The sequence below is a fragment of the Amphiprion ocellaris genome, chromosome 14 (genome assembly GCF_022539595.1).
Source record: "Amphiprion ocellaris isolate individual 3 ecotype Okinawa chromosome 14, ASM2253959v1, whole genome shotgun sequence".
Classification (NCBI taxonomy): domain Eukaryota; kingdom Metazoa; phylum Chordata; class Actinopteri; family Pomacentridae; genus Amphiprion; species Amphiprion ocellaris.
In genome coordinates, this window is record NC_072779.1 from 34,942,117 (window position 1) to 34,957,882 (window position 15,766).

General features: G+C 38.9%; 1 protein-coding gene across 7 annotated transcripts in view; it reads left to right on the forward strand.

Moving 5' to 3' along the window:
• The first annotated feature begins 14,096 nt into the window (after nucleotides 1-14,096).
• The window catches only part of LOC111585856 (glutamate receptor 1-like), a 94,949-nt gene continuing 93,279 nt past the window's right edge, over nucleotides 14,097-15,766 (forward strand). For 6 of the 7 annotated variants that reach the window (XR_002747881.3, XM_035941601.2, XM_035941600.2 and 3 more), the window contains exon 1: nucleotides 14,098-14,593. Coding sequence is in view for 6 of the 7 variants with exons in the window: in XM_035941601.2 (XP_035797494.1) it covers nucleotides 14,464-14,593 (130 nt within the window). In the remaining variant the exon portion in view is untranslated. Of the gene's footprint in view, nucleotides 14,594-15,766 lie in introns of all 7 variants that reach the window. The other variant, XM_055017280.1, reaches the window with a different exon arrangement.

A 15,766-nucleotide genomic window follows, 5' to 3' on the forward strand; every position in this document is an offset into this window, starting at 1 on the left:
TTTGTTTCTATTTGTGGTTGTTTTGTGTCTCTTTGTGGCTGTTTTGTCTCTTTGTGGTCGTTTTGCGTCTCATTGTTATTTTGTGAAACTACACAAATCAGATAATAATAACTAACTGACTGTATTTCGACCTGAACAACCTGCAGCAGTCAACAAGTCGTACCTTCATGGTGGTATAAAGTTACAACCATCCAATCTCAATGAAGGTGAAGCAGCTGTGGCCTGATGTCACAATGAAGCTGCAGGAAACCTTCAGGAAAACGTCCAAACACCAACACAGACTGAAGGAAACAGCTTGGTTTGGTTGTTTTGGCCCTTTGTTGGTGATTTGGTTTCTTCCTGTGAATATTTTCCAGCTTTTTTAGTCGTCTTCATTGCAGCTTTTTATCAGAACTCATTTGTGCTTCTCCTCCTAAATGTCATGGTTCTATCTGCTGGACTGATGAAGTTCTGGAAAAGTCCATTAAAAAGTGATAAATCTCGAACCGCCTCCATGGACTTCAAGGACCTGGAATGTTCTAAGTGAGACTAAACTGAAAGACTGGAAGCAGGAAAGGAGAACGTCCCCTGGAGAAAGTTCTAGAGTAGACCTACTGACAACTGGAGAAAGTTCTAGAGTAGACCTACCGACAACTGGAGAAAGTTCTAGAGTAGACCTACCGACAACTGGAGAAAGTTCTAGAGTAGACCTACCGACAACTGGAGAAAGTTCTAGAGTAGACCTACCGACAACTGGAGAAAGTTCTAGAGTAGACCTACTGACTCCATTTTTGATTGTTTTCAGTTGATTTCTTCCCGTTATTTTCCGTCACTGTTTTCTGTTTCTGTTGTTTTCAGCTACTGTTGTTTGTTGTTTTAAGTCACTGTTTTCAGTTGTTTTCTTTCATTTCTGGTCACTGTTTACTGTTGTTTTCTGTGGTTTTTAGTTTCTGTTTTCTGTGGTTTTAGTTTCTGTTTTCTGTGGTTTTTAGTTTCTGTTTTCTGTGGTTTTAGTTTCTGTTTTCTGTGTTTTTAGTTTCTGTTTTCTGTGTTTTTATTTTCTGTTTTCTGTGGTTTTAGTTTTTGTTTCTGTGGTTATTAGTTTTCTGTGGTTTTTAGTTTCTGTTTTTTGTGGTTTTAGTTTCTGTTTTTTGTGGTTTTTAGTTTCTGTTTTTTGTGGTTTTAGTTTCTGTTTTTTGTGGTTTTTAGTTTCTGTTTTTTGTGTTTTTTTGTTTCTGTTTTTTGTGTTTTTTTGTTTCTATTTTCTGTGGCTTCAGTTTTTGTTTTTATTGTTTTTTATTTTCTGTTTTTTGTGGGCTTTAGTTTCTGTTTTCTGTAGTTTTTAGTTTCTGTTTGCTGTTTTTAGTTTCTGTTGTCTGTGGCTTTAGTCTTTGTTTAGGTAGTTTTTAGTTTTCTGTGTTTTTTTGTTTCTGTTTTTTCTGGGTTTTAGTTTCTGTTTTCTGTAGTTTTAGTTTCTGTTTTCTGTGGTTTTAGTTTCTGTTTTCTGTGGTTTAAGTTTTATTTCTGTTTTTTTTTTGTTTGTTTTTTGTTGGTTTTAGTTTCTGTTTTCTTTGTTTTTAGTTCCTGTTTTCTGTGTTTTTAGTTTCTGTTTTCTGTGTTTTTAGTTCCTGTTTTCTGTGTTTTTAGTTTCTGTTTTCTGTGCTTTTAGTTTCTGTTTTCTGTGGTTTTTAGTTCCTGTTTTCTGTGTTTTTAGTTTCTGTTTTCTGTGTTTTTAGTTCCTGTTTTCTGTGTTTTTAGTTTCTGTTTTCTGTGCTTTTAGTTTCTGTTTTCTGTGGTTTTTAGTTCCTGTTTTCTGTGTTTTTAGTTTCTGTTTTCTGTGTTTATAGTTTCTGATTTTTGTGTGTTTAGTTTCTGTTTTTTGTGGTTTTAGTTTCTGTTTTCTGTGGTTTTAGTATTTATTTCTGTGTTTTTTTGTTTCTGTTTTTTGTGTTTTTTTGTTTCTATTTTCTGTGGCTTCAGTTTTTGTTTTTATTGTTTTTTATTTTCTGTTTTTTGTGGGCTTTAGTTTCTGTTTTCTGTAGTTTTTAGTTTCTGTTTGCTGTTTTTAGTTTCTGTTGTCTGTGGCTTTAGTCTTTGTTTAGGTAGTTTTTAGTTTTCTGTGTTTTTTTTGTTTCTGTTTTTTCTGGGTTTTAGTTTCTGTTTTCTGTAGTTTTAGTTTCTGTTTTCTGTGGTTTTAGTTTCTGTTTTCTGTGGTTTAAGTTTTATTTCTGTTTTTTTTGTTTGTTTTTTGTTGGTTTTAGTTTCTGTTTTCTTTGTTTTTAGTTCCTGTTTTCTGTGTTTTTAGTTTCTGTTTTCTGTGTTTTTAGTTCCTGTTTTCTGTGTTTTTAGTTTCTGTTTTCTGTGCTTTTAGTTTCTGTTTTCTGTGGTTTTTAGTTCCTGTTTTCTGTGTTTTTAGTTTCTGTTTTCTGTGTTTTTAGTTCCTGTTTTCTGTGTTTTTAGTTTCTGTTTTCTGTGCTTTTAGTTTCTGTTTTCTGTGGTTTTTAGTTCCTGTTTTCTGTGTTTTTAGTTTCTGTTTTCTGTGTTTATAGTTTCTGATTTTTGTGTGTTTAGTTTCTGTTTTTTGTGGTTTTAGTTTCTGTTTTCTGTGGTTTTAGTATTTATTTCTGTGTTTTTTTGTTTCTGTTTTTTGTGTTTTTTTGTTTCTATTTTCTGTGGCTTCAGTTTTTGTTTTTATTGTTTTTTATTTTCTGTTTTTTGTGGGCTTTAGTTTCTGTTTTCTGTAGTTTTTAGTTTCTGTTTGCTGTTTTTAGTTTCTGTTGTCTGTGGCTTTAGTCTTTGTTTAGGTAGTTTTTAGTTTTCTGTGTTTTTTTTGTTTCTGTTTTTTCTGGGTTTTAGTTTCTGTTTTCTGTAGTTTTAGTTTCTGTTTTCTGTGGTTTTAGTTTCTGTTTTCTGTGGTTTAAGTTTTATTTCTGTTTTTTTTTGTTTGTTTTTTGTTGGTTTTAGTTTCTGTTTTCTTTGTTTTTAGTTCCTGTTTTCTGTGTTTTTAGTTTCTGTTTTCTGTGTTTTTAGTTCCTGTTTTCTGTGTTTTTAGTTTCTGTTTTCTGTGCTTTTAGTTTCTGTTTTCTGTGGTTTTTAGTTCCTGTTTTCTGTGTTTTTAGTTTCTGTTTTCTGTGTTTTTAGTTCCTGTTTTCTGTGTTTTTAGTTTCTGTTTTCTGTGCTTTTAGTTTCTGTTTTCTGTGGTTTTTAGTTCCTGTTTTCTGTGTTTTTAGTTTCTGTGGTTGTCATTTGCTGTTTCCTTTCGTTTTCCCTCCAAACATACAAAAGAACCCCTTTCCACATACATGAAGGAAATGATGATAGTTAATTCCATACAAATACCAAAACTCAGAGTATGTGTTTTCTGTGTTGCTATGGTGACGACACATTTGTGTTTTTTGTTTCTGACAGCAGAAACATTAAAGAGAAACCTGAATGAGGCAGAAGGATCCTTTAAGGATGAGTTTTATCAGGATGAAGACGTCGCCTCTGGGATAAAAACGCTCCGATCACATGAAGGACTGACAGACTGCTGCTGCTTTTAGATAGAATATGATAAAAACGCTCTGAGAAAACAGCCTGATGCAGAAACACCATGTTTAAGATCATATTTAAACCACAGAAAAGGAAGAAACGCTTCAGCTTCAGGAGAGAAACTTCTGGTCACTGAGTAAACGCTACAGTAAAAACACATCGAGCAAAGGTTCTCTCATTGTTATCTGTTATTTTCAGTCGTTTTCAGACACTGTTTTGTGCTGTTTTCAGTTGCAGTAGTAGCAATAATGTAGCTAATATTAGCTTTGATAGTGTGTGTGTGTGTGTGTGTGTCATCAGAGATTTGAGGACTAATGAACAGCGACATCTCCCTCCATCAGCATTTCATCAGCTCCTCCATTAAACAGTGTGTGTGTGCGTGTGTGTGTGTGTGTGTGTGTGTGTGTGTGTGTGTGTGTGTGTGTGTGTGTGTGTGTGTGCTGCTCTGACAGGAAACACTTAAGGATCAACATGTTGTTGTTGTTGTTTATGAGCCAGTAAACAATGATCTGCTGTGACATCATCATCCTCTGACATCACACTACATAAGCTCTGAGGTCAGTTTAAATCACTTCCTGTTTCTAGTTTCAGTCGTAGAAATGATTCTGATTCCAGCTGTTATAGGTGTGTTAACATGTTCTGTTGGCGTGTTCATGTGTTTTGTTGTCATGTTCACGTTTTGTTGTCATGTTCACAGGTTTTCTTGATGTGTTTACAAGTTTTGTTGGCGTTTTTACATGTTTTGTTGGCATGTTCACGTTTTGTTGCTGTGTTCACATTTTGTTGGTGTTCATGTTTTATTGGCATGTTCATGCTTTATTGTTGTGTTCACATGTTTTGTTAGCATGTTCACATGTGTTGGCGTATTCACGTGTTTTTTTGGCGTGTTCACATGTTTGTCTCTGTGCTGGTGTACATGTTTTGTTGGTATTTTTATGATTTAGTGTGTTTTGGGGATGATTTTGTGTGTTTTTATCATGACTTGGCATGTTTTCGTGGTGATTTTGTGTGTTCTTATGATGATTTAGTGTGTTTTGGAGATGATTTTGTGTGTTTTTATGATGATTTTGTATGTTTTCATGATAATTTTGTGATGATTCTGTGTGTTTTTTTGATGATTTGGTGTGTTTTGGGGATGATTTTGTGTGTTTTTATGATGATTTAGTGTGTTTTGGGGATGATTTTGTGTGTTTTTATGATGACTTAGTGTGTTTGTGTGGTAATTGTGTGTGCTTGTGGTAATTTTTTGTCTTTTTATGGTGATTTTGTGTGTTTTCGTGGTGATTTTTTGTGTTCTTATGTGTGTTTTGTGCGTTTTTACGAGGATTTTCTGTTTTTGTGGCATATCTGCATGTTTCTCAGGTGATTTTGCATCTCTTCATTGTTTGCTGTTGTAGCTTCATACTTTAGTTTTCTCTTTCCAGTCCTGATGCTAAGCTAGGCTAATCCCTGCTGGATGTGCAGTGATTGTCTCATCAGACTCTCAGTGAGACGATCATTAATCTTATTTCCTTTGCCTCATTATCAGCGAGTGCCAGAACTGTTTCCTGGGGAGCCGTTTGGTATAAGCCATCAAACAGAACAACAGGAGGAGTAATGGAGCTCCTCTGGTTCAGCCCTGAAGAGCTAAATGAGTTTTAGAGAGCATTTGTGACTCACTGCATCCCAGTAGGGCAGCACCTGGAAACGCCTCCTCCAGGATCATCATCAGGAAGAAGAGCTGGGAGGAATCTGAACTACAGCTGACGTGCAGGATAAAATTGGAGCAAATCAGAGGCAGTAACTGTCAGACAAAAGACTCACAAAGAGCTTCAGAAGATGAAACCTCACACACCACATCCAGGGAGCTTCATCTTTAAAGGAGGACGGTCGTATTTATAGGTCTGACAGCGTTTGACTCCTCAACAAATCAGCTTCATTAGTGGAAGAAGAAGATGTGAGATCCTCCAACACACTCAGACATTACCGGGTCGACTGACTGACGTTATTCTGAACGATTCATCAGGAGATGCTGCTCATTTCATTAAAAACCCAGAGGGTCCAATCAAGTCCTCCAGAGGGTCCAATCAAGTCCTCCAGAGGGTCCAGTAGGTCCTCCAAAGGGTCCAATCAGGTCCTCCAGAGGGTCCAATCAGGTCCTCCAGAGGGTCCAGTAGGTCCTCCAGAGGGTCCAATCAGGTCCTCCAGAGGGTCCAGTAGGTCCTCCAGAGGGTCCAATCAGGTCCTCCAGAGGGTCCAATCAGGTCCTCCAGAGGGTCCAGTAGGTCCTCCAGAGGGTCCAATCAGGTCCTCCAGAGGGTCCAATCAGGTCCTCCAGAGGGTCCAATCAAGTCCTCCAGAGGGTCCAGTAGGTCCTCCAGAGGGTCCAATCAGGTCCTCCAGAGGGTCCAATCAGGTCCTCCAGAGGGTCCAATCAGGTCCTCCAGAGGGTCCAATCAAGTCCTCCAGAGGGTCCAGTAGGTCCTCCAGAGGGTCCAGTAGGTCCTCCGGAGGGTCCAGTAGGTCCTCTAGAGGGTCCAGTAGGTCCTCCAGAGGGTCCAATCAAGTCCTCCAGAGGGTCCAGTAGGTCCTCCAGAGGGTCCAATCAGGTCCTCCAGAGGGTCCAATCAGGTCCTCCAGAGGGTCCAATCAGGTCCTCCAGAGGGTCCAATCAAGTCCTCCAGAGGGTCCAGTAGGTCCTCCAGAGGGTCCAGTAGGTCCTCCGGAGGGTCCAGTAGGTCCTCTAGAGGGTCCAGTAGGTCCTCCAGAGGGTCCAATCAAGTCCTCCAGAGGGTCCAGTAGGTCCTCCAGAGGGTCCAATCAGGTCCTCCAGAGGGTCCAATCAGGTCCTCCAGAGGGTCCAATCAAGTCCTCCAGAGGGTCAAATCAAGTCCTCCAGAGGGTCCAGTAGGTCCTCCAGAGGGTCCAGTAGGTCCTCCAGAGGGTCCAATCAGGTCCTCCAGAGGGTCCAGTAGGTCCTCCAGAGGGTTCAATAGGTCCTCCAGAGAGTCCAGTAGGTCCTCCAGAGGGTCCAATCAGGTCCTCCAGAGGGTCCAATCAGGTCCTCCAGAGGGTCCAATCAGGTCCTCCAGAGGGTCCAATCAAGTCCTCCAGAGGGTCCAATCAGGTCCTCCGGAGGGTCCAGTAGGTCCTCTAGAGGGTCCAGTAGGTCCTCCAGAGGGTCCAATCAGGTCCTCCAGAGGGTCCAATCAGGTCCTCCAGAGGGTCCAATCAGGTCCTCCAGAGGGTCCAATCAAGTCCTCCAGAGGGTCCAGTAGGTCCTCCAGAGGGTCCAGTAGGTTCTCCAGAGGGTTCAATAGGTCCTCCAGAGGGTCCAGTAGGTCCTCCAGAGGGTCCAGTAGGTCTTCCAGAGGGTCCAATCCGGTCCTCCAGAGGGTCCAGTGAAGTCCTCCAGAGGGTCCAGTAGGTCCTCCAGAGGGTCCAATCAGGTCCTCCAGAGGGTCCAGTAGGTCCTCCAGAGTGTCGGACTTTTGTTGTTTGATGTTTTCGCCATTTTTGTCTAGTTTTTGTCATTGTGTGTCTTGTTTTTTTTGTCATTTTGTGTCTCGTTTTTGTCATTTTGTGTCTTATTTTGTAATATTTTGTCTTGTATTTTCTGCTGCTTTTTGTCTTTTTTGTCTCATTTTTGTTGTTTCTCTCTTGTTTTTGTCATTTTATGTGTAATTTTTGTCCATTTTGTCTAGTTTTGTCATTTTTTTTGTCTTGTTTTTGTTATCTTTTGTAACTTTTTGTATTTTTGTTTTCATTTGTGCAGTTTTCTGTCCTTTTGTCAAATTTTGTTCATTTTTTTTGTCATTTTGTCCCTTTTGCTGTCATTTTGTGTCATTTTCTTGTCATTTTGTTCAGTTTCATGTATTTTTATTGTCATTTTGTGTCGTTGTGTTTGTTTTTCTTGTCATTTTGTTCCGTTTCGTGTGTGTTTGTGTTTTTGTTCTTGCGTTCATTGCTGCTCTACATCTGATTGTGTTCCACTCCTCCCATCTGATGTCGTCATGAACCAGATATGTGAACTGATGAACCTGCTTCAGTGTTTCTGGGTCTAATTCTATGTTACAGGTTGGGATGATGGCTTTTATTTCTGTTTTCTTTTTGTTCAAAGACACACCAAGTTATTGTCTCTCTGCATTAATTGTAGATATTATGGTTTGGAAGTTTTCTTAACTGTTGGCTAACAGCACTGTCATCTGCATAACGTGTGATATTTATGTTATAACCTCTGATGGATGCTCCCGGTAAACCTCATATTTTCCTCATGATGTTTCCACTCTACAAGGACTCGAGGTTTTTTTTTTATCATTTGTAAATCCTTCCCATCTATGTTCATGTCCTTCAGCATATGGATTATTGCTTGATCATAAACTCCAGTTAATGTTTTTCTAAGTAATTAATATTTATAATAACACCAGATTTAAACGTTGAGATGACTTGAACAATTCGTCCGTCTTCTGCTGCACCAGTATGCGATCATCAGTTTATTTTCATATCTTTCTCCTGAAAATTCACCTGAAATTTCAGTGTTTGAACATTGTCAGAATTATTTTCATCTATTCAGGATTTCTCACTGACAGTCGATTATTTCCTCATCCATCAGTTATGGAGCAACAAGATCATTTTAATGTCCAATATGTCCTCTTTTTAGGTCAGTTTTTAGTCTCCACCTCATACTTCTGCACAGTGTTGTTTTGTGTCTTTTTGTGGTTGTTTTGTGTCTCTTTGTGGTTGTTTTGTGTCTCTTTGTGGTCATTTTGTGTCTCTTTGTGGTTGTTTTGTGTCTCTTTGTGGTTGTTTTGTGTGTCTTTGTGGTCATTTTGTGTCTCTTTGTGGTTGTTTTTAAATGTTTGTGTTTGTTTTCTGTCTCTTTGTGGTCATTTTGTGTCTCTTTGTGGTTGTTTTGTGTCTCTTTGTGATTGTCTTTAATTTCTTTGTGGTTTGTTTTGTGTCTTTTTGTGTCTCTTTGTGGTCGTTTTGCATCTCCTTGTGGTCACTTTGTGTCTCTTTGTGGTTGTTTTGCATCTCTTTGAGGTCATTTTGTGTCTCTTTGTGGTTGTTTCATGTCTCTTCTAGAACCTAGAACCCGTCTTCATCCTGATCATCACCAGACCGACTGCATGGAGGAAATAAAAGCGTCTGAATCAACCTGAAGAGGAAATTAATTCAACCTTAATCCGACCTCATCGACTCGCTGCTGATTTGTGGCAATTAGAGTCTGATTTTACACAAGAGAAGCGTCTGATTGCTTCGCTTCCTGTTGGACTTGAGTCAGCGTAAAGCCTCGACTTCACCCTGAAGAAGGAAAGGTCTGGAGGAAAGTCTGGACTTCCTGCTAATGGAGCAGAAGATGCAACGACTCCAGAGTAGACAGGTTACCTCCAGACTGATGCTCACTGACAGCTCACATGTTTTATTAACATTCTGGACTGGAGCGTCAATGGGAAGTTCCACTGGGTTTGCACACACAACGACACACAACACCAACACAAAGGAGATGCTGACGGACAACACAAAGACCCAACCGACTGAAAACCAACACAAATAGATGAAAAACATCCACAAAATGAAACACAACAACAGCAAAGACACCTAAAATGACAACAAACTGACGAGAGCCAGTAAAAGAAAGGTTCTACATGACTGCGAGGATGTAAACAGACGACAACTTAAAATAGCACAAAATGAACACAAATAGATTCAAAGCTTCTGCAACGAGATGAAGCAATGACACAAACACACAACAAAAGAGATGAGAACTGAAGGAGAAACAAACTAATGAATAAGAGAGATGTGTAGAGAACACAAATAGATGAAGAAAAAACAACAAAGAACAAAAAGACACTAAACATCACAAAAGACACCAACTGACTTCAAAGAAACACAAAATTACTATAAAGAGACACAAAACAGCCAAAAATAAACACAAACTGACTTCAAAGAGACACAAAACAACCGCAAAAAGACACAAAACAACCACAAAAAGACACAAAACAACCATAAAGACACATTAAACAACCACAAAGAGAAACAAAACAATGACAAAGAGACATAAAACAACACAAAGAGACACAAAACAACCACAAAGAGACATAAAACAACACAAAGAGACACAAAACGATCACAAAAAGACACTAAACAACCAAAAAGAGAAACAAAACAACCACAGAGATACAAAACAACACAGAGACACAAAATGACCACAAAGAGACACAAAACAACCACAAAGAGACACAAAACAACCACACAAAATGACACAAAACAACCTCAAAGAGACACAAAGCAACCACAAAGAGACACGAAACAACCTCAAATAGACACAAAACAACCACAAAGAGACACAAAATGACCACAAATAGAAACAAAACAACCACAAAGAGAAACAAAACAACCACAAAGAGACACAAAACAACCACAAAGAGACACAAAACAACCACAAGGGGAAACAAAACAACACAGAGACACAAAATGACCACAAAGAGACACAAAACAACCACAAAGAGACACAAAACAACAACAAAGAGACACAAAACAACCTCAAATAGACAAAACAACCACAGAGACACAAAGCAACCACAAAGAGACACAAAACAACAGCTGTTCTGTCTCTTTGTGTTTGTTCTGTGTCTCTTTGTTGTTGTTTTCTGTTTCTTTGTGGTTGTTTTGTGTCTCTTTGTTGTTGTTTTCTGTGTCTTTGTGGTTGTTGCATCTCTTGTGTCTCTAATTCTTGGTTTTGTCGTCTGGTGCAGTTTTCTGCTGGTAGGTCGTTTTCCGTTGAGATTTTTGGTCTGTTTCTTGATGCTAATGATGCTAAAGCGAAGCTAAGCATCACATTTTGGAACAATCTGGAACCAGGAAGCTCTGGACGAGCATAAAAATGTTTGTGCCGCTCTGAAGTGACGTGTCTCTTGAAGGAATAAACTCGTCTTGTTCTGGTCCTCTATAAACTGTGTTCAAATCAAAATTTCATGCCGGCTTCATTATGTCGTGCGCGGCGTTGTCTGACATGAATGTGAATCCAGCTGCTGCCGTTTGAAGCCTTGTTGTTGCCTTCAGCCGCCACATTTGCTGTGTCTTTACATTAAATCATGACAAACTGCCCGCGGGCTGCTGGAAGAATGATGTTTTTAATCTTTTCCATAAAGGATGACGGAGGATGAATAAATGATGAGAGCATTGTGCCTACACAGCAGAGAGGATGGAAAGAGTGTAAAAGCTGCTTAAACACTCGCCTCCTGTGAGCCTAAATCATAGATGGAGGGGAGGCGAGCGAACAATGCTGATGTGGAGGCTTGTTGTTCTGACCCTCACCCTCCTCACCTGTCAGCTGCATTCACATTACAGCTGCTGCCACCTGCACATCTGGGAAACAAAACCTGCACATTTGCATGCAGGGAAACAAAACCTGCACCAGAGCCACCAGAAAATGCTCAGAAAACTCAGATTATCTCCTCATTTCTCTGATTTCACACGTTGTGGTTAATTAAGATTCTGTAGGGAGGAGGTTGGGGCGAGTGGACAGGTCCAAATAACATCAGGTTCTCTTTTTAAATCCCCTTTCCTCGTCTGTCTCTGGATCTGAAGTCCTGTTTCTGTTCATCACGTTTGTCTGCCCCCTGATGAATCGCCACCTTATGGAGGGGTTTCAGTGTCCCTGTGATCCTGGGAGCTCTGTTGTCCAGGGCCCCAGGTATGTTCTCCCAAGGCCAATTGGTCCTAGAGGAGGGACCAGACCAGACTAAGAGTGATTCAGAAAACCTTGAAGACAGCAAAAGAGGAGGAGCCTCCACCTCGCTTAGCTTGTGGGGGAGTCGTCAGAGAGTGTCTGGTGACCAAGCTTGGGGCCACCACCCAGTAGGCCCACCACCTGCAGGGCCAGAAGCCGGGGTCAGTTGCTGTGTCCACCAGGCAGGCGTCTAGGCACACCACCCCCTGGTGGCGTGCACTAGCTCTGGGGATGTGGAACATCACCTCACTGGCGGGGAAGGAACCTGAGGTGGTGGAGGTGGAGCGATACCGGCTAGATATAGTTGGGCTCACCTCCACACACAGCAAGTGTTCTGGAACCAGAATCCTGGAGAGGGGTTGGACTCAGGAGTACCGGCTGAGCGCCGCTTTGTTGGAGTTCTCCCTGGAGAACCAGAGGGTCGCCTCTCTGAGGGGAAAACTCAGACTGTTGTCTGTTCTGATGCACCCAACAGCAGCTCAGAGTATTCGGCCTTCTTGGAGTCTCTGGGTGGATCCTGGAAGGGGGACTGCCTGGGGACTCCACAGATCTCCTGAAGGCTGTGGACAATGTTGGACTGTCTTGGCTGACACGTCTCTACAATGTCGCATGGACATCGGGTACCGTACCTGTGGAGTGGCAGACTGGGGTGGTGGTACCCATCTTCATAAAGGGGGACCGGAGTATCACACTTCTCAGCCTCCTCAGGAAAGTTTATTCCAGGGTGCTGGAAGGGAGGCTCCCACTGATTGTTGAACCTCAGATTCAGGAGGGACAATGTGGATTTCATCCTGGTCGTGGAACGGTGGATCAGATCTTTACCCTTGTGGAGCTGCTGAGGGAGTCATGGGAGTTCGACTTGCCAGTCCACATGTGGATCGGGAGAAAGCCTATGACCGTGTCCCCTGAGGGGCTCTGTGGGGGTACTGAGGGAGTATGGAGTACCGGGTTCATTGATACGAGCCGTTCGGTCCCAAAGTACTAGGTACCAAGTCAGACTCCTCCAGGGCTGTCCCTTGTCTCTGATCCTGTTTGTGTTCATCATGGACAGGATCTGAAGGATCAGTCGGGGTGAGGAGGGTCTCTGGTTTGGGGGCCTCAGGATCATATCTCTGCTTTTTGCAGATGATGTGGTTCTGTTGGTTCATCAGACCTTCAGCAGCACTGGAGCAGTTTGCAGCAAAGTGTGGAGTGGTGGGGATGTGGATCAGAACCTCCAAGTCTGAGGCCATGATTCTCTGATGGAAACCGGTGGATTGCTCCCTCTGGGTTTGGGGGGGAGTTGCTTCCCCAATTGAAGGAGTTCAAGTATCTCAGGATCTTGTTCATGAGTGATGGGAAAACTGAGCTAGAGATGGACAGAAGGATTGGTGCAGCATCAGCAGTAATGAAGGCGTTGGACCGAACCATCGTGGTGAAGAGGGAGCTGAGCCTCAAGGAGAAGCTCTCAGTTTACCATCCGTCTATGTTCCAGCCCTCACCTATCTTTTTCATGTTTATTTACGACACCCAGACAAGTCAGATTTAAAACCTTTGTTGTTTTTTTGTTTTTACAAGACATTATCTTATGTTTATCTTTTTTTACAGTGTGAGGGAGTAAAAATTGTTTACAACATTTTATTTTATTTTAATCTATTTTTACAGTGTAGGTGTACTTTTTGTTCTTTTAATTGTTTTTATAAAATTTCATTCTTATCTTATATTTTACAGTGTAGGATGATTTTTGTTTGTTTTTTGTTTTTACATGACTTTTTTTTACATCTTATTTTTTACATTGTGAATGGGGTTTAAATTTTTTACAGGATTTTTGCTGCATAAAGGATTATTTTTACAAGATTTTTAAAATCTTATTTTTAAAGTGTATGGGGATTTTTTTTTTTTATTTTTACAAGGTTTTATGAAATTTTGATGTCATTTTTTACAGTGTAGGGGGATTTTATTATTGTTGTTATTATTTTTGCAAGATAATGCTCTATTTTAATCTTATTTTTACAGTATGGGGGGATTTTTTAAAATTTCCAGATAGTTTAATCTTTTTTTTTACAGTGTATAGGGTTATTTTATTTTTTATGGGATTTTAAAAATCCTATTATCTTACAGTGTATGAGGAATTTTTTAATTTACTGAATTTTTAAACCCTATTTTTACCGTGTATGGGGTTATTTTTATTTTACAGGATTTTTTAAGTCTCATGATTTTACTTTGCATGATTATTTTTAAATGTTCTTACAGGATTTTTAAAATCTCATTATTTTACAGTGTTTGTGCTTTTTTTTAACTTACAGAATTTTTAATCCTATTTTTTTTACAGTGCATGGGTTTATTTCATTTTTACAGGATTATTAAAATCTTATTATTTTACAGTGTAAAGGGTTTTTTTACGATGTTATATCAATTTTACAGTGTAGGGGGATTTTGTTATTGTTGTTATTTTGCAAGATTTTACTCTATTTTAATCTTCTTTTTATAGTGTAGGGGACTTTATTATTGTTCTTATTTTACATTATTTTACTCTATTTTATCTCATTTTTACAGTGTAGGGGGACTTTTTTTAATTTTTGAAATTTTTACTACTTTAATTTATATCAATATTTTTAGTGTCGAGAGATTTTGTTATTATTGTTATTATTTTGCAAGATTTTACTAAATTTTAATCTCATTTTTTACAGTGTACGGGGTTATTTTTATTTTTACAGGATTTTTACAATCTTAGTTTTTTTTTACACTGTAGGGATTTAAGAAAATATTTTTAGAATTATTTTTGCAAGATACCATTACATTTTTGTGTCATTTTTTATAGTGTAGGAGGATTTTTATTTATTTATTTTTGAAATTTTTTCCAAATTTGACTGAAATGCTCATTTTACCTCAGATCTGCATCCAGTGAGGACAGACTGGAGAATTCAGCTGAAGACGAATCATTTATAACAATATCTAATAATCTATAATAATCTGTAATAATAATAATAATATACTATAATAATAATATATAATCTAGAAGCAGGTTGGTGTGAACTCCAGACAGACAGTTTCCAGTCAAACAGACGGAGGGAGGACCCAGACCTCCACCAAAGCCTCCAGCTGCCTCCTCTCAGTCCGACCGGAGCAGCGGAGCTGGGCGGATGTGTGACCGGAGGAGCCGCTCCGAGCCGCCGGTGGATGTGTGAGCGTGAGTCCGGGCTGCGGTGGACCTGAGCCGGCCCGGTGTGGATGGGATTCCCGCTACCGGAGGAGGAAACATGCGGCTGCAGAGCTTCGTGCCGGTCCCGTCGGTCCGGTCCGTCCGGTCCGTCCGCCTCCCGCCGCCGCTGCTGCTGCTGCTGTTCGGGCTCTGCAGCGGAACAAGTTTCCCAACAAACATCAACATCGGTGAGTGTTTGGATCTCTGCTTCTACCTGATAAATAATAATAATAATAATAATAATAATAATAATAATAATAATGATAATAATAATAAATAAATAATGGAAATAAATGTTATAAATAATAACAACAACAACAACAACAATAATCATCATCATCATCATAATCATAATAATAATAACAACCAGCAGCTCTCTCTGACTCTATATTAATGTTTCTATATTTATTTTTGCTGCATTTTAATATCAGATAGTTTGTTGTTGTTCAGGGGACTGGAATATTATTGATTATTATTAATATCAGTTATTAATCTGTAAAATTACTGATTATTATTGATTATTATAATTATTTTCAATAAGTTTCCAATCACAGGAACAGTCATACATAAATATTTTTGATTATTATCAATAAATGTGATTATTAATGAATGGTTGTATTAAAATAGGCATCAGCACCATGGACAGGGCTATAGATGATTATTATTGATCATTATTGATTATTAGAACATACACCTTAGACTTACTCACAATAGATTATTATTGATTATTGCTGTAGTTATATATTATTGCAATCAAAATAATTAGAGACAATAATTAAAGAATCAGAAATTCAGACAGTCACATGACTGTTATTGATTATTATTGATTATTAGTGATCATTATGATTAATAAGGTTCCTAACGCTAGAATCTTATAAATGATCATTGATTTGGATTATTATTGATTATTATGATAAAGAAGAAGATTCCTGAAATCAGTGAATCAGAACCTCAAACAGATGATCAATAATAATTGTAATTGATTATGGATGTAAGGAATCAGCACCATGGACAGAGCTGTAGGTGTATATTATTGATGATTAGTGATTATTATTGATTGCTGTGATGATTGAAATATTAATTTAGATTATAATTAATGCGAGTCACAGAATACTATGACTCACTGATCAGAATAATTAATATTTATTGTTAGAATATAGATATTATATGATCATAAGTCACATTTATTAATAAAATCTGCTTATATTTATGTTTTTAATGTGTTTAAGGTGTTTAGTGGTAAATAATCATTGAGCTGTAATACATGTTGTTATATGCATGAATCACATGAGATTATTATTGACTGTTGTTGTAAAACATATTCTTATTGATGCATCCTCTGGTTGTTTTAAACTGATTTC